The sequence below is a fragment of the Jaculus jaculus genome, chromosome 5, assembly GCF_020740685.1.
Source record: "Jaculus jaculus isolate mJacJac1 chromosome 5, mJacJac1.mat.Y.cur, whole genome shotgun sequence".
In the NCBI taxonomy this organism is placed as follows: Eukaryota; Metazoa; Chordata; class Mammalia; order Rodentia; family Dipodidae; genus Jaculus; species Jaculus jaculus.
The window spans coordinates 3,950,573-3,977,969 of record NC_059106.1 but is presented as its reverse complement, the minus strand read 5'-3'; the positions used below and the strand labels follow the sequence as shown (position 1 = coordinate 3,977,969).

General features: G+C 43.6%; 1 protein-coding gene across 1 annotated transcript in view; it reads right to left on the bottom strand.

Moving 5' to 3' along the window:
• Positions 1 to 18,325: 18,325 nt before the first annotated feature.
• The window catches only part of Kif5b (kinesin family member 5B), a 60,913-nt gene continuing 51,841 nt past the window's right edge, over positions 18,326 to 27,397 (bottom strand). Inside the window, exons 24-26 of the mRNA XM_045148998.1 lie at positions 26,152 to 26,368; positions 25,309 to 25,459; positions 18,326 to 20,759 (exon numbers count right to left, since the gene is read on the bottom strand). Of these exons, the coding sequence (XP_045004933.1) occupies positions 25,329 to 25,459; positions 26,152 to 26,368 (348 nt within the window). The 3' untranslated portion in view covers positions 18,326 to 20,759; positions 25,309 to 25,328. The remainder of the gene's footprint in view (positions 20,760 to 25,308; positions 25,460 to 26,151; positions 26,369 to 27,397) is intronic.

The following is a 27,397-nucleotide window of genomic DNA, read 5'->3' as shown; positions in this document are numbered from 1 at the left end:
TTATTTTATTTTTTTGAGGTAGGGTCTCACACTATACAGCCCAGGGTAGCTTGAAATTCACATCTTCCTACCACCACCTCCCAGGATTAAGGTTATAGGAGTGGGGGCTGCAGAGATGGCTCAGCTGTTTAAGGCATTTGCCTGCAAAGCCTATGGACCCAGGTTCAATTCCCCAGGACCCACGTAAGCCAGATGCACGAGAAGCACGTGCATCTGGAGTTCGTTTGCAGTGCCTGGAGGCCCTGGTGCGCCCATTCTCTCTCTGTCTGTCTTCTCTCTCTCTCTCTCTGCTTGCAAATAAATAAATTAAAATTAAAATAAAAAAGATTACAGGAGTGACTGGAGAGATGGCTTAGTGGTTAAGGTGCTTGCCTGCAAAGCCTATGGACCCAGATTCGATTCCCCAATACCCATGTAAGCCACTCATATGTCTGGTGTTCATTTGCAGTGGCTGGAGGCCCTGTACCCATTGTCTCTTTCTATCTGCCTCTCCCTCTCTCTCTTAAGTAAATAAATGAATAAAATATTGGAAAAAAAAGATTATGAGAATATCCAATCATGTCTGACTTTGATTTGCGACCTTTTTTTCAACATAAGTTACTTTTTAAAAATTTTATTTTTATTAGATATGGACATATTTAATATGTAAACAACACATGTTGGTACCATCCTTTCCCTCCTCTCTGTCCGTTTTCTGAAGAAGCCTTCCTTGGAGATGCAGGTCAACCCCGTGGGGATTGTGGGTCATGTGTTATGGGGGCAGCAGTCAGTTACGGGGGAGAGGCAATGTCTCTGTGCAAAATGTCCCCACTTGTGGCTCTAACAATCTTTTTGCCCCTCTTCCGCAAAATTCCCTGAGCCATGTTGGGTGCAGGTTTTTTGGTTTTTTTTGTTGTTGTTGTTTGTTTTTGTTTTTTTGAGGTAGGGTTTCACTCTAGTCCAGTCTACTTCAGTGCTGGGCTCTTAGGAGCCTCTGGATCTCTGCTTTGGTAGGTGTTGAGTGTCCTCAGTGTCTATCTTCCTCCCCCTCGTGCTGATATCAGGTTCACCAAGAAAGCAGCACTCTTACCTATTTCTCCAGTTCCGCTGGTTTCAGCTGGGGCCGGGGTGGAGCGCGCTGTGTCGTTTATCTCCTCAGGTCCAGCTCCCATCTAACAGAGAAGCAGATTCTCCAATGGAGAGTGAAGTCAGCACTGGCTAAATGGGATAACCATTATTAATTTCAAGAGAATTTAAAGTGTGTGGACCGTCTTATAGCCCAATATTAGTGGGAGCTTGACAATGGGAAGCAGAATCATTATCTGGCCCGTTGCACATGTGCATGTGGGGCATGTGCATCTGCACATGCGTGTGCTTACACCACACATGCACGCCTCACATATACACCCACCAAAAGGTACTTGTACCTCTCAGAGACTATTACCTGTCAAGTTTTGGGGGTCCTATTGGAAAAGAATATCCAGTTATTCAAAAGAAAAAAAAATGCCGGGTGTGGTGGCGCATGCCTTTAATCCCAGCACTCAGAAGGCAGAGGTAGGAGGATTGCCGTGAGTTCAGGGCCACCCTGAGACTCCCTGGTGAATTCAGGTCATCCTGGGCTAGAGTGAGACTCTACCTCAAAAAAACAAACAAACAAACAAAATATAGTGTCCAATCCTCCAAGGGATTCTAGGAAAGATGGCATCACTAGGGAAGCCCTGATCCATTGACAAGACGGTCATGAGAAGGCCTTGAAGATCTCCTGGAGGCTCTCCCCACTCAGACCACCCCACTCATGGAATCCTACAGGAAAGGGGGATCCACCCTCCTCTTGCTGCATTCCAGCCCCCTGATATGTTTGTGAGCATCTGTGGTGGTTTGATTCAGGTGTCTCCCATAAACCTAGGTGTTCTGAATGCTGGGTTCCCAGCTGATGGAGATTTGGGAATTAACACCTCCTGGAGGCAGTGTATTGTCGGGGGCAGGCTTATGGGTGTTATAGCCAGTGTCCCCTTGCCAGTGTTTGGCACATTCTCCTGTTCCTGCTGTCCACCTTATGTGGGCCAAGGGGTGATGTCCACCCTCTGGTCATGTCATTTTCCCCTGCCATTGTGGAGCTTCCCCTCAAGCCTATAAGCCAAAATAAACCTCTTTCTCCCACAAGCTGCTCTTGGTTGGGCGATTTATCCCAGTGACGTGAACCTGACTACAACAGTAAAGTGCTACCAAGGAGTGGCGTTGCTGCTAGACACCTGACTCTGTGGCTTTGGCCTTTTGGAGCTGATTTTCAAGAGGAATGTGGAAGGACTTGAAACCTTGGCCTAAGAGATGCCTTGCAGTGCTGTAAGTACAGCTTGATGGACTATTCTGGTCAGAGTTGAAAGACCTGAATGCAGTAAGAACTATGGACTCTGAAGTTTGGCTAATGAGGGTGAGAGAGAGCTGTGCCTGGACTGGGCTAGAGGCAGTTTGTGTGAAAAACTTGCTGTTATGCCTGTGTCCTGAGAAGTTGTGCAGGGTTGTTTTGCCTAGAAATTAACTGGTGTGAGCAGAGGGATATGGCACAGGAAGAAAAATCTTTGGGTGAACTGCTGTCCGTTCAGCTGCAATTGAGAGATTACAACCTTTGAGATTGGGCCACTGCACTGGGGAACAGGAAGAATGTAGACTCTTTGAAGGGGCCTGAGTGCTTAAGGAGTGTCCCGTTCTTCAAGTATGCTTTATTTCCCCTTTGGATTAACAAATTGGCACCCTACCTGGTATTGTGGACTATAAGAAATGCAGGAAAGAGAGAGTCATTGAGTTTGCAACATGGTCTTGTGTTTTGGAAACGGCCATGGGCAGTGTGAAGCAGATTTGCTGGATACCTGCATGGAGACCCCATGGGGCCATGAGAATGAACCGTGGATTGCAGTGGAGACCCAGTGGAGATGCTGGGACCACGAGATGGCTGCTAAAGAGAGCTGCTGACCCTGATGAAGTTTTCCAGTACTGTGAGCAGCCTAGCTGGAGGGGCAGAATCGGAACTCCAAAGATTTGTTGCTGGTTAGAATTATCAGACTTGGAGATTTGTCATTGACTAGAGTTGTTGGACTTAGGTCTACAGAGTTTGATGTTTGCCCTGTTTAAATCTTATATTGGTTAAATGTTTCTTTGCTATGCCCAGTGCCATCTCTTGCAATGTGACTGTTTATTCTGTGCCATTATGGGGTTTTGGGAGATTTTTTTGGTATTATGGTTCAGTTAAAAGATCTTGGATTGTGAGGATGTTTGAACATTATTAAGATTGATTTAAAAAGAAACTATGATATAAATAACAGGGGTGAAAAGGCTCAAAGTGAGGTCAGAGGAATCCATGACCTCATAGTGCCTGACACTACCTACACAAGACCGTCATAAGAGTAGGAAAAGACCATGACATCAAAATAAAAGAAAGACCCAGGTGTGGTGGCGCATGCCTTTAATCCCAGCACTCGGGAGGCAGAGGTAGGAGGATTGCCTTGAGTTCGAGGCCACTCTGAGACTCCATAGTGAATTCCAGGTCAGCCTGGGCTAGAGTGAGACCCTACCTCGAAAAACAAAAACAAAACAAAACAAAATAAAAGAAAGACTGATTGAGATGGAGAGGGGATATGATGGAGAATGGAATTTCAAAGGGGAAAGTGTGGGGGGGAAGTATTACCATGGAATACTTTTTATAATCATGGAAAATGTTAATAAAAATTGAGGGGAAAAATGCCTGAGACTATAGGGGATGTGTACATTGCAACCACCACATAAGGTAAAAGGACAAACTTAAGTTATTATCTACAAATAAGAGTTACAATAATTTGGGATAGGGAGATAGCTCAGCAATTAAAGGCACTTGCTTGCAAAAAAAAAAAAAAAAGCAAAAAACTATGGGGACTTTTTTAAAAAATTATTTATTTATTTATTTGAGAGCAACAGACACAGAGAGAAAGACAGATAGAGGGAGAAAGAGAGAGAATGGGCACGCCAGGGCTTCCAGCCTCTGCAAACAAACTCCAGATGTGTGCGCCCCCTTGTGCATCTGGCTAATGTGGGACCTGGGGAGCCGAGCCTCGAACTGGGGTCCTTAGGCTTCACAGGCAAGCGCTTAACCGCTAAGCCATCTCTCCAGCCCACTATGGGGACTTTTAAAGTTGGACTCAATACATTGCATTTTACATCATATATGGTTATCGGTTTATGGGGCCAGGGCCAGAATGTGGTGGTTTGATTCAGGTGTCCCCCATAAATTTAGGTATTCTGAATGCTAGTCTCCCCAGCTGATGGCAATTGGGAATTAACACCTCCTGGAGGTGGTGTTTTGTTGGGGGCAGGCTTATAGATGTTATAGTGTTATGAGCATGTAAGGACCAGCATATGGTCCAGGGCCAGTTTAGGATAAATAAGTTTTTTTTGTGAGAGTAAAAAATGCAAAGTCAAACCTTGTAAACTAAACTCTGTGTGCAGTACATAGTAGAGATTAGCAGATGTGTGTGTGAGACTATTAGATAAGCATTAAAAGGTATAAAAACCCCAGCTGCTCAGCAACCATTGTCTCAGTCTCCCCGACACTATGACTGACTGAAAGGCTACTCAGCAGTCCTGACTGAGACCCCCGCGAGTACATCACCGATCCGAATTCATCAGCCCGACACTCAGTCCGAACGCTGTCCGAACGCTGTCCGAATGATGGTCCGTAAGCTAAAGCACTAGCTTACGCCAGCGGACTGAGACTCGGCTGGAAGCGCAGCAAACCGGAAAAAACGTCGCAGCTCGAACTTCGTGTTGTCAGGCTGTAAAACATCGTAAAGCGTCGCAGCTCAAATCTCGCGTTGTCAGGTCGTATACATGTTAGACTCGTTAGAAATATTCCTGTGCTAGTAGCGATGAATATACCTTGGTTATATATTATATTAGCTATAATATTATTTGTGATAGTTTGGACTTGCTTGTGTGTGACTTTCATCCCAGTAAACTCCTTTGCGAGTACACCAGTGTCTGAGTATCATTGACCTTCGCCGGCGGAATCCTCTCAACCAATCATCTTTGAGACTGCTCGCGACATATAGCCAGCTTTCCCTTGCCAGTGTTTGGCACTCTGTCCTGTTGCTGTTGTACACGATATGTTGGTCAGGGGGTGATGTCCACCCTCTGGTAATTGTTATGCCCAGTTCTCGGCACCCCCCAGTGACCACCAAAGAGAACCAAACACTTATGCAAAGGCAAAGAGCTTTATTTCGGGCTTAAGCTTGGACTCTTGACTTCACCAGCATAGTGGATTCGCACAAGAAGGCAGGGTTTTCATAGGGATTTGAACAAAGAAGTAGGGGGCAGTTACATGATTGGTTGGTTTAAAAGTAACTGTACTTGTATTCGTTTTGATTGGCTGGGGCAGAGAGGCAGAAGGGATAAGCCTCGGGCAAGTCCTGGGCACGCCTGGACATGTCAGGTCCTCTGCCTAAGAGGGAATTTGAAACAGGCCTAGCAGGGGCAGCGCCTTGCTGGAGCCTGTCATGGCGCCAGTCTGGATTCCAGATCTTTCACTAAAGCCATCATTTTCCCCGGTCACCATGGAGCTTCTCCTCAAGTCTATAAGCCAAAACAAACCTCTTTATCCCACAAGCTGCTCTTAGTTGGCAGATTTCTAATGGCAATGTGAACCTGACTGCAACAGCATCGTAGCAGCCTTCTCCAGAGCTACGTCCTAGTCCCAGAAGGCCAGGCGACACGATGACTGCGCGATCTCTGCTCTGAGGTGCTGGGCAGAGGGAAAGGTGGTCCAGAGAAGGAAGGATGGAGAAGGGAGAGTGGCTGAGGGCTCAAGGGTAGTTTGGTTAGAGCAGCAATGAGTAGGCTATTTTATACATAGGTGGGAGTTTTGTAAGTACCTGAAAAGGTGAAAATTAATTAAAAAAAAAAAACTGGGCTGGAGAGATGGCTTAGTGGTTAAGCGCTTGCCTGTGAAGCCTAAGGACCCCAGTTCTGCGGCGAACCCCCTGACCAGCAGGAGAAGAACGACCAGCAAACGAAGATCCTTCTTGATCACACTTTATTGGAGAGCCTCTTGGTTAACAGGAAAGCTGATGGCGAGGGGCCAGGGGTGCAGGAGTGTAGCTGCTTTTATAGGGCAGAATACTATGAGGCGCCTGCTGATTGGCTGCCATAGGCTCACCCGCCCACAGGAGCCACGGGATAGGCTCAGGACAAGGTGCTGCCCAAATAAGGAATTGTTTACCTCAAGACTGGCAGGAAGCTAGCGCCATTTTGTAATGGCGTCTGCATTAGCCCCCTGCAGTGGAGTTGTTTACTTAAAGACTGGCAGGAAGCCAGCGCCATTTTGTAATGGCGTCTGCATTGGCTCCCTACACAGTTCCAGGCTCGATTCCCCAGGACCACGTAGCCAGATGCGCAAGGTGGCACATGCATCTGGAGTTTGTTTGCAGTGGCTGGAGGCCCTGGCACGCCCATTCTCTCTCTCTCTGCCTCTTTCTCTCTCTCTCTGTCGCTCTCAAATAAATAAAAAAATATAAACAAACAAACAAACAAACAAAAAAACCCTGTAATTGGATGGTGTGGATGCAAATAGGGAGATACAGTAAGCAGTCAGGCTTTCATTTACACTGAACATGTGGAAGTGATAGATTTTTAACCCAAGACTTTTCAACTAAGCCTACGGTATGAAAAATCTGTGGAGGCTGGGCACACACCTGTAATCCCACTATTCAGCAGGTTGAGACAGAAAGTTTCAGGACAGCTTGGGCTACTTAAGAAGACTTTATCTCAAAAGACAGTAAGAGGCTGGAGAGATGGCTCAGTTGTTAAGGCGCTTGTTTACAAAACCTAATGACCAGAGTTTGATTCCCCAGTAGCCATGTATAGCCAGATGCACAAGGTGGTGTGTGCATCTGGAGTTCATTTGGATTGGTAATGATATCTTTATTTTATTTTATTTATTTATGAGAGAAAGAGTGAGAGAGAGAGAATATGAGAATGAATAGCCATCCAGGGCCTCCAGCCACTGCAAATGAACTCCAGATGCACACACCACCATTCGCATCTGGCTTACGTGGGTCCCAGGAACTCAACTTAGGTCCTTTGGTTTTGCTGGGGAGTGCCTTAACCACTAAATTTATTTTATTTTAATTATTCATTTTCAAGCAGAGATTTATAGAGAAGATCCTCCAGCTACTGCAAACGAACCCCAGATACATGTGCCACTTTGTACATCTGGTTTTATGTGGGTACTGAGAATTCGAGCCTGGGTCATTAGGCTTTGCAGGAAAGTGCCTCAACCACTGAGATATCTCTGAAGCCCAGTAAAGATATTTGAAACATCAATTTCTAAGGCCTCAGCTTTTATCTCAGACTCTCATGGGGTGCCAGGCCAAAAATGTAAAGTCAGACTGGTTATGTCTATCCTGTAGCTTGCTTGGAACAGAGTGTTTAAAGTATGGTTCCCCACGTCATAAAATTGAAAACTCACCTTCACACATGAGACAGGAAGGGGTTAATTGCATGGACAGTGACTCCATAAATCAAGCTCATTGGAGTCATGGGGGGCAAGGAGAGGAAGTCACTTCCTTCCTGTACTTGCCATTAATTTACCATCCACCTGCTCTGATGCCGCCCAGCCCGCATCACACCCTACCATCCTGCCTTATTTCATCTACTAAATGAACAAGAGCAGAGGGTGAAGCTCAGTAGCCCGTGCTTGCCTAGCATTACAAGGCCCTGGGTTCAATCCCCTGCAACTGCAACAACAACAAAAAAGTGAAGCTAAATGGTTCAGCATCCTATAGCAGTTACCTTCTCTTGCACCTAACAGAGCAGCTTATGGAAGGAAAGGGTTTATTCCAGGCTTACAGCTTCCACAGGAAGTTTCTTCATGGTTCATAAAATCTGACAACTGAGTCTCATACTCACACGTCAGCCAGGGAGAGAAACACAAACAAGGAGAGGGAGAGATTGCATGTGAGTGCAAGCTAGCTCTGAATACGCTCAGTCTTTGGGTTAACCAACCCCAAGTCCACCCCCAGCAACACACCTCCCCCAGCAAGGCTTTGCCTTCCAAAGCTCAGAATGGGAGAGATGCCCAGCATCGCCAGTCTCCTTGAAGACAATGACAAAAACCACTTGGTCCCGTTTCCAGGTGGAAGGGTATTTGAGTTTGGACTTAGAGAAGGAGGGACATGCCCATCTAGCAGCAAGCCTATTGAAGAATTATCAAAACAAAGTGGACCCGCAGAGGGCGCTGGAGGTACAGACAGGGCTCCCTGTCCTCGGTCAGTCTCTCCAGATGCCCCAGACACCCTTGACCTCTTGGGGAGCAGGACTGTCACTGAATGAGTGACATCTAATCACCTCATACATCTGACCAGAGACTGTGCAATTGAAAACAATTTTTATTTTTAAGCTGGGTATGATGGTGCACGCCTTTAATCCCCGCACTCAGGAAGCTGAGTTAAGAGAATCACTGTGAGTTCAATGCCAACCTGGGACTACAGAGTGGGTTCCAAGTTGTCCCTGGCTAGAGTGAGACTCTGCCTCTGGGGGAAAACAATTATGTTGAATTCTTCCTCATATATCAACAGGAAGACCATGTTTTGTTTTTTTCTTCAAACAAGATCATTGCATATTTTGTTTCATTTTTGATAGTGTCTCACTGTGTGGCCCTGGATGACCTGGAGCCCTCTCTGTAGACCAGTTTGGACTCAACCTTGTCTCAATTTTACTGCCTCTGCAGGAGCACACCTGAACCCCACCCCTATTATTTAAAGAAACAGTGGCATGGAATCTGTTCACACACATTTCACTGCAGAGCCAGGAGCCCAGTCTTTATATTGCTTTTTTTTTTTATCCCAAATTAGATTTAACAAGTGACATTTCTTCATTGACCTCTAAACAAAGAATCAATTTCAGAACTGCATGTTATTTCCTAAATTGGAGTACTCTCTGTGCAAAAGACATTGTTCCACTGCAACAGGTGTGAGCAATCAAAATTTCAAGTAGCTTGTTACTTATGAAAAAGTGTTTGCATACTAATTATCTTGCCAGTCCTTCTCATTCCCCTTTTCAAGTTTGCATGTTATAAAAATAATGTTTCAAACTTGAGAAAAAGTGTTACCTGGGCTGGAGAGATGGTGAGCACTTAAGGGCACTTGCTTGAAAGCCTGGCAGCCCAGGTTCAATTCCCCAGTACTCATGTAAAGCCAGATGCACAAAGTATGCATGCATCTGAGGTTTGTCTGCAGGAGCAAGAGGCCCTGACATGAGCATTTTCTCTCTCTCTCTCTCCCTCTCAAAAGAAAGAAAGATAAAGAAAGAAGAAAGAGAGAGAGCAAAAGAAAGAAAGAAAGAAAAAAGAGAAAATATTACTTTTAGTGTCCTATTTATGTCCTTGGTCTATTTTTCTTCAGGGTTCCATTTTTCTTTTCCTTATTAATTTTATTTATTTATTTATTTGAGAGTGACAGAGAGAGAAACAGGCAGAGAGAAAGAGAGAGAATGGGCACGCTTGGGCTTCCAGCCACTGCAAACGAACTCCAGACACGTGTGCCCCCTTGTGCATCTGGCTAATGTGTATCCTGGGGAATCGAGCCTTGAACTGGGGTCTTTAGGCTTCACAGGCAAGTGCTTAACCCCTAAGCCATCTCCCCAGCCCTCCTTATTTTTAACAGCTCCATTTGCATTAAAGATGTTAACTATTTAATGTCATATATGTGACTGTGAAAATACCTCATTGAAGAATGTGGGTGCCCTTTTTCTCTTCCTTCCTCCTTTCTTGCTATGTGGCCCAGGTTGGTCTCCAAATCTTGTGCTTATGAGCAAGAGATCTTCCCACTTCAACCTCCAAGTGCTGGAACTACAGGTGTGCATCTAATGATTTGAGTCTTTATTTCACTTAATGTGAACACTTAATTACAAAGCACTATCTTAGATCCCATTAGTGGTCATATTTACATACTATGTGCTACCTCTTCCAAATTCTAAAGTATTCAAAATTCCGCAAAACATTTGTTCCCAGAGATTTGGATAAAGGCTCTGAAATTTATTTAAGTATATAATCTTTGTCTCTTGGACATGTTGAGTTGCAGCCGACTCTGAGGTGCCCAAGTGGATAACTTGTGTACAGTTAGAAATGTATGGGTGATGGGCTGGAGAAATGGCTTAGTGGTTGATGCACCTGCCAGTGAAGCCTAAGAACCCAGGTTTGATTCCCCAGTACCCACATAAGCCAGATGTACAATGTGAGTTCATTTTCAGTGGCTGGAGGCCTTGGCATGGCCATTTTTTTTCTCTCTCTCTCTCTCGCTTTGTCAAATATATAAATATTTTTGAAAAAAAAAATTGTGGGTGAAGAAAGCCAAGTGCCACATGTTCTCTCTCATATGTGGATCCTAGCTACAGATGACTGGGCTTCTGCGTGAGAATGAAAATACTTAGTAGCAGAGGCCAGTAAGTTGAAAAGGAGACATAAAGGGTAGAGAAAGGAAGGGAGGAGGGTACTTAATAGGTTGATATTGTATATATGTAATTACAATGATTGTAATGGGGAGGTAATATGATGGAGAATGGAATTTCAAATGGGAAAGTGTGGGGGTGGGGAGGGAGGGAATTACCATGGGATATATTTTATAATCATGGAAAATGTTAATAAAAATTAAAAAAAAAATTGTGGGTGAGATTAGAGGTAAAGAAGCAGGTTTTGGATTTGTCAGCAAACAAGTGACTGTTGAAACTGAGATTAAACTAACAGGTGAAGGTTATGTGAGAAAGCATGAGCCTTTCCAGAACAGTGGGAAGGAACAACAGAGCTTCAGGGACGGAGGGAAGAGTCCCTTATCCCTGTTGTGATGGTGCAGATCTGCATCCCCAGGTACCCAGAAGACTGAAACAGGACAATCACAGGAGTCCAGGTGCTGGACGCCAGTAAGATAAGTATGGACAAGAATGCATGTGTCTGGGGCTGGAGAGATGGCTTAGTGATTATTAAGGCACGTGCCTGTGAAGCCTAAGGACCCAGGTTTGATTCTCCAGGTCCCACATAAGCCAGATGCACAAGGTGGCACATGCGTCTGGAGTTAATTTGCAGTGGCTAGAATCCCTGGCATGCCCTCTCTCTCTGTCTCAAATAAAAATAAATAAATTGGGCTGGAGGGTTGGCTTAGTGGTTAAGGCATTTGCCTGCAAAACCAAAAGACCCAGGTTCAATTCCCAAGGACCCACATTAGCCAGATGCACAAGGGGGTGCACGCGTCTGGAAGTTTGTTTGTAGTAGCTGGAGGCCCTAGTGCCACCCCTCTTTCTCTCTCTCTCCCCCCTTTCTCTGTCAAATAAATAAAAATAAAATATTAAAAAGTTAACTAATTAATTAATTTAAAACAAAAAAGATCTTGAAAAAAAAAAAGAATGCATGTGTCTGTTTGGGCTGCAAGTCACTGAGAAATCAAGCTGCAGCTGAGCTGAGCTGGAAGCCTCCTCCCTGTTGACGAGCTGTCAGGTGCTGGAAAGAGTTCTGTTGGGGCAGAAAAGTCACCAATGATCTTAACCAGCAGTGGACCTTGCAAACTATACAGCTGGCCAGCCAGGCCAAATGTGCCCATGGGTGCAATGGTAGCATGTCTGTTCTAGAAGAAACCAACAGCTCTCTGCTTGAATTTGAAGCTGGCTTTAGAAGGGAATTCCAGCCTGGTACCAAAAATCTACACAAAAGCCTACAGCTGGGGAGGTCATAAGCCCTAGGGGAACACTGCCCTCCAAATACTTATGCTTATCCCCAAATATTAATGTGACTCTTGCTTTTGGTTAGAGAAGCTTCTTTTCAGGTGGCAGGGACCACTGGGATGACTAAAAACTCACCAAAGTGCTGAGAAGTGACAGTAGAGAGCTCACCACTGGGCTGTCTCTATCACACATGCTCCAAGGCTCGGGGACTATCATGGAAAAGCTGGTGGAAAGAACGTAAAAGCCAAAGGAAGGGGAGTGTTTATGCTGCTGCCTTCCAGAAACAAAGTGACCTTGATATTCATGACCTCACAGTGCCTGACACTGCTTACACAAGACCTTCATAATGGGAGGGAAAATGATGACCTCACAACAGAAAAGGGTCTAGTTGGAATGAAGGGGGTCACTGGAGAAGGGAGTTTGGGAGAGGGAAAAGGGAGGGTGACGAGAGGAGATTATGATCATGGTACATTGTCTATATGTATGGAATTTGTCAATAGAAAGTTAAAAAAAAAAGAATGCATATGTTGGAGGGAACAGAGTGTGCCCATCCTTTATTTATTTATTTATTTGAGAGAGAGAGAGTGAATGGGTGTGCCAGGGTATCCAAGCCACTGTAAACAAGCTCCAGATGCATGCACCACCTGTGCATCTGGCCTACGTGGATCCTGAGGAATTGAACCTGGGTCCTTAGGCTTCGCAGGCAGGCGCCTTAACCGTTAAGCCATCTCTCCAGCTTGGTGTGCTCCTTCTTGGACTGTGACTAATGACCACAGCCACAGAACTCCCAGTGGAGCTTTGTGAGCTATGAGGTTCCAGGATGGGAGGTGAGCGGGGAGAGCTCTGGTGGTACAGCCTGGCTCAGGGATGTGGGCCTCAAGTCTTCAGTCACTGGGTATCTTTTTATCATCCATCCTCAGAATGGGCCCACAGCCTCAGCTCCCTACAGAGTCTAGCTTATAGGGAGTTTTCTTACCCCACCACACAGGTCTTTGTAGGCCTACAGCGGTCTGCACCACCTACTACAATGGGGTGGGGAGACTCGGTCCTTGTCGTTTACTGGGCCACAAGGACCAGAAAGAGATTTTGACTTCATCCTGTTTGTCCCAGGACCCTGGGTAGGAGTGTTCAAAAAGTATTTGTCAGCAAATAAATACTTGTATTTTATTTATTTGAGAGAGAGAGAGACAGAGAGAGAGAGGCAGATAGAGAATGGGCATGCCAGGGCCTCTATCCACCACAAACCAGAGGCATGCACCATCTTGTGCATCTGGCTTACATGGGTAATAACTAGGGATTTGAACCTGGGTCTTTAAGACTTCACAGGCAAGCGCCTTAACTGCTGAGCCATCTTCCCAGCCCTCAGACATTTTAAAATGGGGACAACTAAATGATTTCATGTCTGCCTTAGCCCACTGGCTACAAAATGCTTAGATTAGGTCTCCTGTCTAACAGAAAATCCTTTTGTCAAGTTCACTTGAACGTTCATTCTCAACCTTTAAAATATAAGCTCTTGTTCATTCCAACTCGCCTACATTTATATAAAACAAAAGTTCATTTTCAGAGCAATGTGGAGGGTTCTGTGCACAATTTCAGTTGTTGCATAGGAAAGCTATGTGCCTAGCATTTTATTCAGAGAAAATAACCTATCCACAGTGTGAATGTGGGTGTGCTTTGCTGCTCATCCTGGTCATGTCTTGTCCGTCCCTCTAGAAACGGTGGGTATTGCGTTGGTGGTGCTCACATTTTTACACTATTTCTCATTTCAGGCAGGCAAGCGCCTTAACCACTGGACCGTCTCTCGAGCTCTCTATTTTTTCATTTCAAATAGTCCTTAACTAAGTGGGTAAAAAATGAGAGTTCATTTCTTGAATATTTTTATTATATATTTGATTTATGTATTATTTATGAGAGAAAGAGGGGAAGAGAGAGAGAATGGGCACGCCAGAACCTCCATCCCCTGCAAATGAACTCCAGATGTGTGCGCCCCCTTGTGCATCTGGCTTACATGGGTACTGGGGAATCAAACTGAGGTCCTTTGGCTTTGCCAGCAAGTGCCTTAACCACTGAGCAATCTCTCCAGCCCTTCTTGAAGATTTTAAGTAGCTGTCATAGATTCTACACAGAAGGAACATTTGAAATTATAGCATAATGTTCATATTGTTCTGACAAGCTAGTATGAATCAAAGAACGTCAAGCAAACATTTCAGCCTACATCACGAAACACACTCATGGCCAAGATATTAGCTCCTGCAATCCTGAACTAACTTCTGTACACACGTTCTTTTAAAGAAAATCACTCCTTTACCAACATCACTGCAGAGAATGGGCACCCCAGGGCTTCCAGCTGCTGCAAACCACCTCTAGGAGCATGTGCCATCTTGTACATCTGACTCTATGTGGGTCCTGGGTAATCAAACTTGGGTCCGTGGGCTTTAAGCCATTTCTCTAGCCCAGCAATTTTCTTTGAATTGAAACATTTCCTTCTAGGGGGAAGGAAGGAGGCTCAAATCAAGTCTGGGAAAAAGGTTGCAAGACCCCTTCCTAAGTTTCTATAAAGCTTCCCCAAGTGCAGCGAGCACTGGAGATGCGGCTTCCGTGAGGGGCGGTCTGGTGATGCAGCTGTCTTTGAACCATCCATTGGTCCCATCAGCACGTTCTCTGAGTGACCCCAATTACTCTGTGAGTACACCACCCATTTTCATTGGTTCACCAAAGCTGGTTTTGATGCAGCCCTACTTTGGTCTGCCACCTGCACCCTCTCTGGTGTGGAGACATACATATTTGCATCTCCCCAGGGATAAAAATTTCACACAAGCCAGGCGTGGTGGCACACGCCTTTAGTCCCAGGCTTCAGGAAGGCAGAAGTAGAAGGATCGTCGTGAGTTTGAGGCCAACCTTGGACTACATAGTGAATGCCAGGTCAGCCTGGGGCTACAGTGAGATCCTACTTCGAGAAACCGAGAAAAAAAAGTTCATAAACACGTACATAATGTAATTTATGCTACTTAAAAAGGGGCATGCACTTGTAGATAACACATGAAAGAAAAAACATACTTGTCACTGCCAATCTGGCTTATTTTGCTTAACATGATCTCCAGTTCTATCCCATGTCCTGAAAATAATGACTCCATTCTTCTCAATGTCTGAATCATGCTCCATTGTACATGTATTCCACTTTATTCACTCGATTCCATAAACTGGTGATTGTGAGTAGTGCCATAATACAAACACACAGGTTTATGAAAAGAAAACCCAAAACAAACAAAGGAACGACGGAAGCAGGCCCATTGCCAAGCACCCACTCGATCAGATCAAATCACACTTCACAGCTGGGAAGTTGCTGGCATGGTAGTATCACTTTGTGTTGCTGGAAGGGCCCTGCACAATAAAAGCTCTGTGAGGGTGACATGCCTTCCTCCAGGATACAACACGCGCACATCAATACTTTGTAGATCTTCACTCCCAAGAGGAATTAGACAGGCCTAGGGTCAAGAAGCAGAGTACCAAAGCCCATTTCCCCCCCGTGGCCATAGAGCACCTTGGCCTCCACCCCTTGTAACCTGGCATTCTACAAGGTTGCTCCTAGACTCTAAAGTCAGGTTGAATCCTATTAGAATCCATTGCTTTATGTGAATCTCTTTCCACTAGTGATAATATGTAAAAAAGTAAAGACCAGCCAGGCGTGGTGGTGCACGCCTTTAATCCCAGCACTCGGGAGGCAGAGGTAGGAGGATTGCTGAGGGTTCGAGGCCACCCTGAGACTACAGAGTTAATTCTAGGTCAGCCTGGACCAGAGTGAGCCCCTACCTCGAAAAACAACAAAAAAGTGTAGAGTAGGAATTAATGCATTCTAACAAATATAGTGCATTTTTATTTCTTTTTGGTTTTTTGAGGTAGGGTCCCACTTTAGCTCCGGCTGACCTTGAATTCACCTGGTAGTCTCAGGCTGGCCTCAAACTCACAGCCATTTTCCTACCTCTGCCTCCTGAGTGTTGGGATTAAAGGTGTGCACCACCATGTCCAGCTAATTATTTCTTATAACCAAAACCTCGAAAGTGTAAAACTCCGACAAGAGTTCTATCACAGATTGCCTGGCCCACCACAGTATCCGGCGTTTTCCCTATGCCACTTTGCCTGCCTGCAAGCACACACATTTCCACTACTGTCACTTGTCACCTTTATCCCCCCTAGCAGCACGCAGATTAGCTGTGACGTTTTCTCTTGCCATTTAAATTTCTCAGAGAGGAAAACTGCTTGAAGCTCATGTAACACTTTAAGAACAAAAATAAAGGGGGAAAAAACCCACAATCAACTGGACACCAGTGAAAGTGAAGCAAGTTAACTTGCTTTGTAACTTGGAAAGGGAGATCCTGGTACTTACCAATTTGTGCTCTGAGCCACATCCCCATGTAATGACCCAGCAAGCAGACAAGGCACTGTAGCTAGACAAAAGAATGAAAGAAGCAGTGTGGTGGCACATGCCTTTAATCCTATCACTCATGAGGCAGAGGTAGGAGAATCACTGTGAATTCAAGGCTACCGAAACTACAGTGTGAATTCCAAGCCAGCCTGGTCTAGAGCTAGATCTTATCTCAAAAAACCAAAAAGCAATAAAAAAAAACACACAAACCCTGGTAGGTATCTGTGGTAGTTTGAATCTATGACCCCACAAACTTAGGTGTTATTAGCATTGACCTTGCACATTCAGCCGCCAGCTGGCAAAGGCCCCTGTGAGAAGAGCTGTCAGTAAGGGTGGGCCTTGCAATCCAGCCCTACCTGGTGTCAAGAGCCCCTGGAGCTCTCTCTGGCTGTTCATGTGGGCTGGCTGGTGACGTCCCCCACTAGGATGGATGGAAGGGAATCAGCCTTTTCTACCACTGATGGAGCTTCCCCTGGATTCTGGAAGCCTGAAATACACCTTTTCCTCCCACAACCCTTTGTGGCCAGGCCCTTGTCCCTAGAACGAGCAGCTGCCTGCAATAATATCTAATCACCATTAATCCAGTGAGAGACTTAAATATTACACAATACTTGAGATGTTAGACTACCACCTAAGGAATGAGACCCTACTTCACCAATGCCTCCCCCAAAATAAAATAAAGACTACCACTTGTAAGGTGATACTTAGCCCTTCAATGACACAAAGTATCATATCTAAACCTCAGTAAGTCTGTGTAGCCAATACGATTTTACAAATATGATAAAGAAATAATATTAAATATTGGAAGGCTGTATTCAGCACAATGGGTAAACTCCATACAGCAAAGAACCCATTTTCTCCATAAACCAATTCGGGGGGGGGGGAGACAAATAGGCCTGTAATGTATGGAATGTAGTTGAATCTTGGTGTAATTATAAAATTTGGGTAGTCGGTTATTAATCCTTTACTGTGATACAGTGTTTGATGTGCACTCAGCTTTTCTTTTTGAGTCAGGCTATCACTCTGGCTCAGGTTGCCCTAAACCATGTAGTTCAGGCTGGCTTCAAGCTCCATACCCTTCTGCCTGGGCCTTGCAAACTCAGATTCAGGTGCACTCCCCTATGCACAGCCTTTTGTTAAGGAATCCCCATCTTTAAAAGTAGATACTAAGGCATGGCGTGGTGGCACACGCCTTTAATCCCAGCACTTGGGAGGCAGAGGTAGGAGGATCATGGTTAGTTCCAGGCCACCCTGAGACTACATAGAGAATTCCAGGTCAGCCTGAGCTAATGTGAGACCCTACCTCGAAAAACAAAAACAAAAACAAAAACTAGTATGCAGGGCTGGAGAAATGGCTTAGTGGTTAAGGCATTTACCTACAAAACCTAATGACCCAGTTTATTTCTCAGTACCCACATAAAACCAGATGCACAAAGTGGCACATGCATCTGTAGTTCATTTGCAGTAACGGGAGGCCCTGGTGTGTCCTACCCTCTCTCTGCCTCTTTCTCTCTCAAATAAGTATAAATAAATAAAGCAAACAGTATGGAGTGTAGCACAAGTAGGAAGGATTATGGATGAAACGGGATTGACTAAGAGTTAATAACTGATTGGCCGGTACTTACGCTTTACTTATACTATGACTAGAATTTTCCATATCAGTTCTAAATGACACATACTAAAAATACAACAAACAAATCCCATTTAATTTAGTCATAGTTAAAAGGCGTGCAAGGGTCTCTTCGCCATGCCAAATAAACTCCAAATGCATATGCCTCCTTGTGCATCTGGCTTATGTGGGTCCTGGGCAATCAAGCCTGGCTCCTTTGGCTTTGCAGGCAAGTGCTTTAATCATTAAGCCATCCCTCCAGCCTCACAGTCATTTTTTTAGTTATCCTCTCCTAGACATGAATGAGCCTTAGGTAAATGAGAAACAAACTTCAATGCTATTCTTAGACCTGCTAAAAGATTCAGAGCAGGAAAATATAGAGCTAAAATAAAATAACAAGAGTGAGACTGAGGTTCATTTCTAGCTCTTAATTTTTCAGCCTATATACCTGACCCCTGCTCTTCAAAGGCTAACCACATTAGGAAGCCCATGCATGAGCACAGGTATTAGTCACTAGTCTGTTGGGAACTGCCACTAAGGCATATAAAATTAATTTCATCAAGCAATTTTCAAGAAAGTCATTACATTTCAAAAAGTTTTTCCTTTATTTAAACACAAAACACATTTACAGCATGCAGATTAACTTAAAAATCACATAGCGTCTTCCCAAACTCTTACATTTGAATGTATGTTTAAGCACTGAAAATAAACCAACATATTCCACAGGTGGGCTCTCCTCTTACCTAACATCAAACTGAGAGTTGCATACAAATTGAGTTATGCACAGTAGTTCGTTTTCTTAAGTTAGACAAATAATTTAACTGATCACCATGAATAAATATTACTCTTTTATTTCACTGAGTTTCTCTTCTGAACCGTTTACCAATACCATTCAGAGGAACATTAATATGTCCAGTCACAAAAAAAGAAGACACTGCAAATTAAAATATTGTCAACATCCTAAATGATCAGAAATTTCCATTTATAAGAGTAAATGCTGTATTAAATGACCTATCATAGCAAAAAAGAGCAATTCACTGAAAACAAATTTATGAAATTCTTGTATACTTTATGAAAGTTTGAAATTATAAATAGAAAAGAACCTGTAAGATATTTTAAAAACCTAACATTGTGTATTCTGAACCACATGCTAGTTACAATTCATTGTGTTACACAGCACCAATCCCCATGATACATCTTAAAACTACCATATTCAGACAAAAGAAGTCATTTCCTTTGTGAAAATCCCCAAAGCAGCAAGTTTTCATTTGAAAACAAAATATAAATGTGTATGTGAATGCAGCCAAATGTTTCCCATCTAGAAAACTGTCCCCGTTAGGAGCAGTGTGTCACCATTGCCAACCATGACTGACTTGCTGCAAGATTCACCTCGATTTGGAGTGTTTCTTTTGATCAGCTGTAAGAGCAACACAATCAATTAAAGGCTGCAGACTACAACAGCAAGGACTTTTGACTGTTAAAAAAATAAATAAATTTATTTTCAAATCAAAATTATTATAAAAGTGGAAATTACAGTAGTTAAGGAAATAGAAAAATAAGCCAATTATGATCCTAGTCTTCTAAGGCTGTAAGTTTAATACAAATATCCGTGTATAAAATTTTTCAAAAATTCTGCAGCCAGATCCTAACATATAACTCTCCAAGTTCTCTACTAAATAACCTTAAATACTTCATTTTCTGTGAATTCCTGCTAACATAGTTGTAGCCACCACTTCCCCCCTCCATGCTGATGAAGGAAATATTGCGCTCTTTATTATTTTTATAGTTCCCTAAAATAAACTTGATTTAGTTTAATAATCTGAAATAGAAGTGGAAAAAATAGGTATACAATTAATACTAATTAGAAAATTATGCACTACAGCCAACAATATAATTTATTTGAGGACTATTAGTGACTTGCAATTTATTTTTCCTATACTAAGCAAATAAATTATAGTGTATGACTTAGTGTAGCAAGTTAAAAATACCTCTTCCAGGCCAAAATTTACCTATAAACTTTCAGCTTTATGGTGTGTCTGTTCTGTTCATTATTTTTCTCAAAAATTTTCTCGGCTATATAAATTTCCATCAGCCAATATAATTATCTAGCAATACAAAATTATTTACTTCTGTAGTATCTTAATCCACCTCACATATTAAAGCTACTAAAGATGAGAACTTAGTATCTGTCCAATCCTTGTCCCGGAGAGGGGGCTCACCAGAATGCAGCAGGGGTTCCATCTCATCAAGCTATGCTAAGTATGGAAGCAGAAAGCAGGGAGATACAATTCCTCCCCCAGGCTGGCTCTTAGAGTGAGAATCCCTTTTGGTGTACCAGTTATTTCCAATCTGAGTTACCTGAGTAACATGCAACTAGCATCTCGGGAGGGATAACCTAGGAGTCCGCTCAGTCCCACATGCACAGCGAGGTGGCCGTTAAGGACCCAGTGCTCAAACACCATTTTCCAGAAGCAAACTTAAGAGACCATACAAGGAATTCCAACCCTGATTTCATTTTCAAGAGATTTGAAAGTACAGTACTGACTTGATATATTTCGTGGGCATGTAGTGTTGTTTAGTGGTAAAATTTAAGACAGTAAACCTTAATGTTCCTTAAAAAACAAAAAAGCAGGAAGACATACATTTTAGTAGGAAAAGAGAAACAAGCAGCATGAGCAGCTAGGTGATTTAAAGAGAGAAAGCAGACACGTGCACACAAAGCAAACACAGTGCAGTCCTGTAAGGTTCAGTTAGCTTGGCACAGTGAAGACCACAGGCAGGAGAGAGGCTGCGTCATAATCGGCCGCAGTTGTGCGCTGCCATTTCCTCCCAAGATGCCAGCACTGCACTCTAGTTTGTGTAAGTAGAATGGTGAGGAAACTGCTGTACAGGCTAGAATAATTTATACATTAACAAATTATAATTCTACAATCCCAAGGGGGTAGAGGCTATAGCCACCAAATGACAGTTGATATTATGTCCTCTTCATACTTCAGTGACTTTTCACCAGAACACCTGAAAAAGTGGGAGAAAGCATAGAGAGAAAGTATTTAGTTTTGTAAAATTCATGTTTGAGATAGTTAACAAAGAATAAAACAAGGAAACAAAAATGTGATCTTATTTATCCTTCTTTCATTTATCTCCTAAGCATGAATGGTTATGAAGAGAACAATGTCTGGAAAGGTACCAGCCCATCTTTTTTGTTCTTCCTAGTAAAGCTATGGGTGAGCTGACATGGGACTTCTTGGGCCCTGTAATCTCAGCACTTGGAAGGCTGCAGCAGGTTTGCTGCGAGTTCCAGGCCAGTGCAGGCCACAGAGACCAATGCCCTCAGACACACAAAACCAAAACTCAGTGGCCAATCTTAATCAGTCAATGTTGGTTAGTGACATCTTAAATGAAGAACCATGAGTTAGCAGTTAGTTGTTACATGGTATCTGCAGGATAGCGTACATAAGAGGTGTCTACGGCAGGGGAAGTGACGGTGAGTGAAGCAAACACTTCCACTAGATGTCACCTGCAGTCACCTTTGATTTTCAGTGCGTGTACATGGGGGCTGGGGAGATAGCTCACATGTCATGCAAACATGAGGGCCTGACGATAGGAACCGACTGACCAACAATAGCAAAACTCTGGGTTGAGAGAGACTCTGTCAAGGGAAGCAACCCCGCAGTGGTTGAAGAGGACAGGTCACGTCTTCCACTGGCCTCCACATGTGTGCACATGCATTCACACACTCTCTCCACACGTGTGCACATGCATTCACACACACTCTCTCCACACGTGTGCACATGCATTTACACACACACTCTCCACACACTCTACACTGGCCTCCACACTTGTGCACATGCATTCACACACACTCTCCACACGTGTGCACATGCATTTACACACACACTCTCCACACGTGTGCACATGCACTTACACACACACTCTCCACACACTCTACACTGGCCTCCACACGTGTGCACATGCATTTACACACACACTCTCCACACGTGTGCACATGCATTTACACACACTCTCTCCACACTCTACACTGGCCTCCACACGTGTGCACATGCATTTACACACACTCTCTCCACACGTGTGCACATGCATTTACACTCACTCTCTCCACACTTGTGCACATGCATTTACACACACTCTCCACACCAAAAAGCAGAAACAAGAAAAGGAAATGACCCCTCAGCCTGTTCACAGGAGTGTACAAGGCAGAACTGGAAACTATAGTTACTAAGAGGCACAGGTAGGATCACGGTGAGTTCGAGGCCATCCTGAGACTACATAGTGAATTCCAGGTCAGTCTGGGCTACAGTGAGACCCTATCTTGAAAAACCAAAAAATAAAATAAAAAGAACTATCTTTTGGATCAGCAATGAAACAAATCTATACACAAACTTTTATATTAAAAGCTCACATATGAATTTAAGCAGGAAAACAATAGCCAAAAAGATGAACTTCATGCTCTGGAAATTCCCCTGCCCACCTTCTTTCCAGCTTGGTCTACTGAGTGCTCTATGCTACACAAGGACACTGAACTTGTGAAACTCTCAAGAACCATTTCCTCTACCACTAAAACTGTCTGCTCATGCTAAATGCAATCAATACTTCTGACATGGATTTCAGTGTGTGGGGCAGAGGGCAAGGCAACACGCACACAGAAGGAACTGCACACGTGGTAACGCGCACACAGAAGGAACTGCACACGTGGTAACGCGCACACAGAAGGAACTGCACACGTGGTAACTGCTCTTTGCTAAGCCACGGTCACTAAAAGAGTGGGGTAGATTCTAGATAACAAGAAACTTAAGGGGAAAATCAACTAACTGCACATGATCCTGGATTGTGTTCCGCTTTAGACAAGAAAGCTGCATAGGACAGTACAAAGAAAGAGAGAGGCTGGGATACAGCTCGGTGGCCTAACTTGTGTGAAGTCCTGGGTTAGACCCCTAGAACCCCACAGAAGAGGGAGGAGAGGTAGCCAAAAAGGGAAGTCAATATTGGAATTTGGATTGGTTAGATAGGATTATAGACATTATTTTAAATATTTTATTTCTATTCATAAATCCTAGAGTATGTGGATAACACAGTGTATTAAATGGTTGGAAATGTTGAATCTTTCAGAATATTGCTTTAACCTCTATTCAAAATGAGAGCCGGGTGTGGTGGTGAACGCCTTTAATCCTGGCACTCAGGAAGCAGAAGTAGGAGGATGGCCATGAGTTCAAGGCCACCCTGAGACTACATAGTGATAGTGAATTCCAGGTCAGCCTGGGCTAGAGCAAGACCCTACTTCAAAAGAAAAAAGAGACAAAATTATACAAAAATGTCAAAATACACAGCAAGGTTAAAATAAATTAACTTAGCCCTCAAAACATGCACCCACCATACTAGGGAGTTCTAGATATTTATCTCCTACTTTACTTTCCAACAAGGAACTGATTCTGCTACAAATAAAGAAGCTGTTCAAAGGGGAAAGTGGGGGGGGGGAGAGGGAATTACCATGGGATATTTTTTTATAATCATGGAAAATGCTAATAAAAAGTAAAAAAAAGATCTACTTGAGACAGCTAGGGTTTACTGCTGTTCCCAGGCAATGACCACAGTGAGAAAGGTGGCTAGCTGTTAGATGTGGGGGCACATGTCTGCCACAGTAGAATCCAAAGACTGCATAAGATCACAGCTACCTTCCAAGAAGGCCCTATGTCCAGAAGGCAAAGAGAAGCCACATGAAAGGAACCACAGTGGGGTAGGGGTGTAAGGAAACCCAGGCAGAGGGACAGGCCTGAATATGGAATATAAAGTGTGGGCATCATTGGACTATGTGATGTGAGAATTTTGGGGCTCCTTGCTGGTTGATGGTTTGATTCAGATGTCCCCCATAAACTTATATGTTCTGAATGCTAGGTCTCTAGCTGGAGGCAATTTGTGAATTGGTGCCTCCTGGAAGTGATTATTGTTGGGGGAAGACTTATGGGTGTTATAGCCAGCTTTCCCTTGCCAGTTTTTGGCACACTCTCCTGCTGCGGTTGTCCACCTGATGTTGGCAGGAGGTGTTATCCACCCTCTGTCCATGTCATCATCTTTCCTACCATCATGGAGCTTCCCTTTGAGACTGTACGTCAACTAAACCCTTTCCTCCCACAAGCTGCTCTTGGTTGGATATTTTTTGACAGCAATGTGAAGCTGACTGCAACAATAAAATTAGTACCAGAATGGGGGGGAAAAAAAAAAAAGAAGAAGCTGGCCAGTTGTGGCAGCACTGAAGAGGCAGAGGCAGAGGTAGTGAGTTTGAGGCCACCCTGATACTACATAATGAATCCCAGGTCAGCCTGAGCTCGAGTGAGACCTTACCTCGGAAAACCACGAAATAAAATAAAATAAAAATAAAGAAGTTGGGCGTGGTGGTACAAGCCTTTAATCCCAGCACTTGGGGACCAAGTAGGAAAATCAATATAAGTTCAAGGCCAGCCTGAAACTATATAGTGAATTCCCAATCAGCCTGGGCTACAGCGACACCCTACCTCCAAAAAAAAAAAAAGAAAAAGAAGAAAAACCCTCAGAAATCTGTTGGAAAAATCAGATGACAGTAGGTGAATGGAAAAAGGGCACACAGAGAACTCAAAGAGGATTATAAGTGGATCAATATAGATGAATATGAAATCCAACTTTGTTAATAATTCAGTAAGATGCTACACTGGGCCTACTACATTAGAAGCTTAAACACTATTACTAGTGAGTGCAGGTAAGGAGGCAGTAAGATAGACATGTTTACTGATCTGTAATTTTGTGCAGTTCTTCTAGAGAGCAACGTTAATATGTATCAAGACCTTAAAAATGTTCACACCTTGGAATTCCACTTCTGGGAATCTTCTGGCAATACTCTAAGAGATGAGGGAGTATAAAGATATTTTATACTTCAATTCTCACTTACAGCAATTCCATTTTAGAAAATTTCAACAATGGAAAAAATTAACATGTTTTATTAAATTTCTAATAAAGAGATTATAATAAACTGTGGTATAGCCGTTAGAATACCAAGAACTATTATAAATCACGAAAGTCACATTAAAAAAAAAAACAAACAAACCAGGGCTGGAGAGATAGCTAAGTGGTTAAGCTGTTTGCCTGTGAAGCAAAAAGGACCCAGGTTTGACTCCCCAAAACTCACATAAGCCAGACGCTCCAGGTGTACATGCATCTGGAGTTCAACTACAGTGGCTAGAGGCCCTGGTGCACCAATTCTCCCTCCACCCCCAAAAAAGTCAGCACTTGAAAGATGGCTTAGTGGTTAAAGGCATTTGTTTACATAGCCTGATAGCCTGGGTTTGATTCCCCAGTCCCCACATAAAGCCAGATGCACAAAGTGGTACATTCTTCTGGAGTTCGTTTGCTGTGGCAAGAGGCCCTGGCATGCTCAATCTAATTCATTCTCTCTCCTTGAAAATAAATTTAAAAAATCATCTTCCTAATGTGAGGCTCAAAAAATTCTGAACACCTGAATCAATGGCTCAGTATCCCACATACAGCCATGACTTACAAGCTATATGTAGACACAAACCTGTGAACATGTGCAAACGGTCACACTTGTTTGCCTCCTCCGCCTCGCAGTGCCACTGGCTGGTTATTCTGAACAAATGTGCCTCCTCCACGAATTGCGCCTGGATGAGTTGGAGAAGCTGCTGGATGTTGCCCAGGACGAATTGGTTTAGCTGGTATGAAAAACAAAGACAGACTGAGAATAAAGTTTGACATTTTTACTTAGGATCAGTTCCCAAGTATTTATTTTCTTAATATTATGCCACTGTTGGGGCTGGAAAGATGGCTTAGTGGTTAAGACATTTGCCTGCAAAGCCAAAGGATCCAGGTTCAGTTCCCCAGGACCCATATAAGCCAGATGCACAAGGGGGCGCATGCGTCTGGAGTTCGTTTGCAGTGGCTACAGGCCCTGGTGCACCCATTCTCTCTCTGTCTCTCTTCTCTCTCTGCTTGCAGATAAATAAGTAAAAAAAATATTATGGCATTGCTTCTCCATGGTTTCCTTTTGGCTACACCCTTTTCTCTAGGAGCTTACAATAAACAATCTCGCTCCTGTGCTACTCGCTACTGCAAAACATGGTGTAACTGCCAACGCCTGTGTCCCTCAGGCTTCAATGACACTGACCTGCATCGTTTCTCCTAGTCCTCACTGTTCTTGCTAGCCTGTCCAGTTATTTACCTTCCTCTCCAGTTAATATAATTACCTCTTAGCCTCTTTCTTTCTTCTTAGTAGTACCTCTCTTTATCAATTTAAAAATACAAAGAAATACCACCATGACAAACGTGAAAAATCCACAGATAATGTTTTCAAACTCAACGAGGCAGTCAAACTGGCATGGGAAGGGTTTGACCAGGCCCCACTAACCAATCTGGGCAGAATGGCCTCTTCTGGCCATATTCTTTGACCTCACTGCCTCCTTTATGCGATCAACTTCTTGCTGGTATCTTTTGCGGTCACGAGACGCATTCTCTTTGGCTTCTTTCAGGGCTGACTCCAGAGCTTTCACTCTCTCCGCGGTAGCTCTAAGTCGCTTCTCTAGCTTGGGCAGCTCACAGCGAAGATCGGCATTATCTCGTACCAACTAAAGGTATACAAAGAAAGGAAGAGGACTGGAGAAGTGCTCAGCAACTATAGCCACTTGCTTGCAAAGCCAACAAGTTCAGGTTCAATTCCCCAGTACACACGTAAAGCCAGATGCACAAAGTGGCACATGCATTTCTGTTCACTTGCAGCCCTGGTACACCCATACACACACACTCTTTCTCAAATAATAATAAAGAAAAGGATCCCAGCTTTTAACAAGATGATGAGAAAATGCACGTTATGTAATTATGCTGTAGAAATTAAGTAAAACTACATTTTCTGTTTAGCTTTTCCCATTTGTCCAGTTTAGGCCTCCACATGTAAGAATACATGTGTCGTTCTCACAAAGCATATGGTTAGCTAATTATTTTTTTCCTTTTCTTTTTTTCTCTTCCTTCTCTCCCTCCCTCCCTTCTTTTTTTCCCCCCTCAAGGTAGGGTCTCACTCTACCTCAGGCTGACCTGGAATTCACTATGTAGTCTCAGGGTGGCCTCAAAATCATAGCGATCCTCCTAACTCTGTCTCTAGAGTTCTGGGGTTAAAGGTATGTGCCACCACACCTGGCCCTGCTTTCTTTCTTTTTGAGACAGGTCTCTATAGCCAGACGCAAAGTGACACAAGTGTGCAACGTTGCACATGTGCACAAGGGGACACACACACATCTGGAGTTTGTCCACAATGGTTGAAAGGCCCTGGCACACCCATTCTCTCTCTTTCTGCCTTTCTCTCTCAAAAGTAACATTAAAAAAAAATTGTCAGAGCTTGGCTGGAGAGATGGTTCAGTGGTTAGTAAAGGCTCTTGAATGAATGAGTGCCTGGGTTCAATTCTCCAATACCCACATAAAGCCAGATGCATAAGGTAGCATATGCATTTGAAGTTCCTTTGCAGTTGCAAGTCACTCTGGATGCCCATTCTCTCTCTTTCCTTAAAATAAAATAAAAATACTAAAAAACGTTGTCAGACTTCAATAATACATATGTTAAAGAGAGAGAGAGGCTAGGCAGAAGTATCCTATGGATATGAATA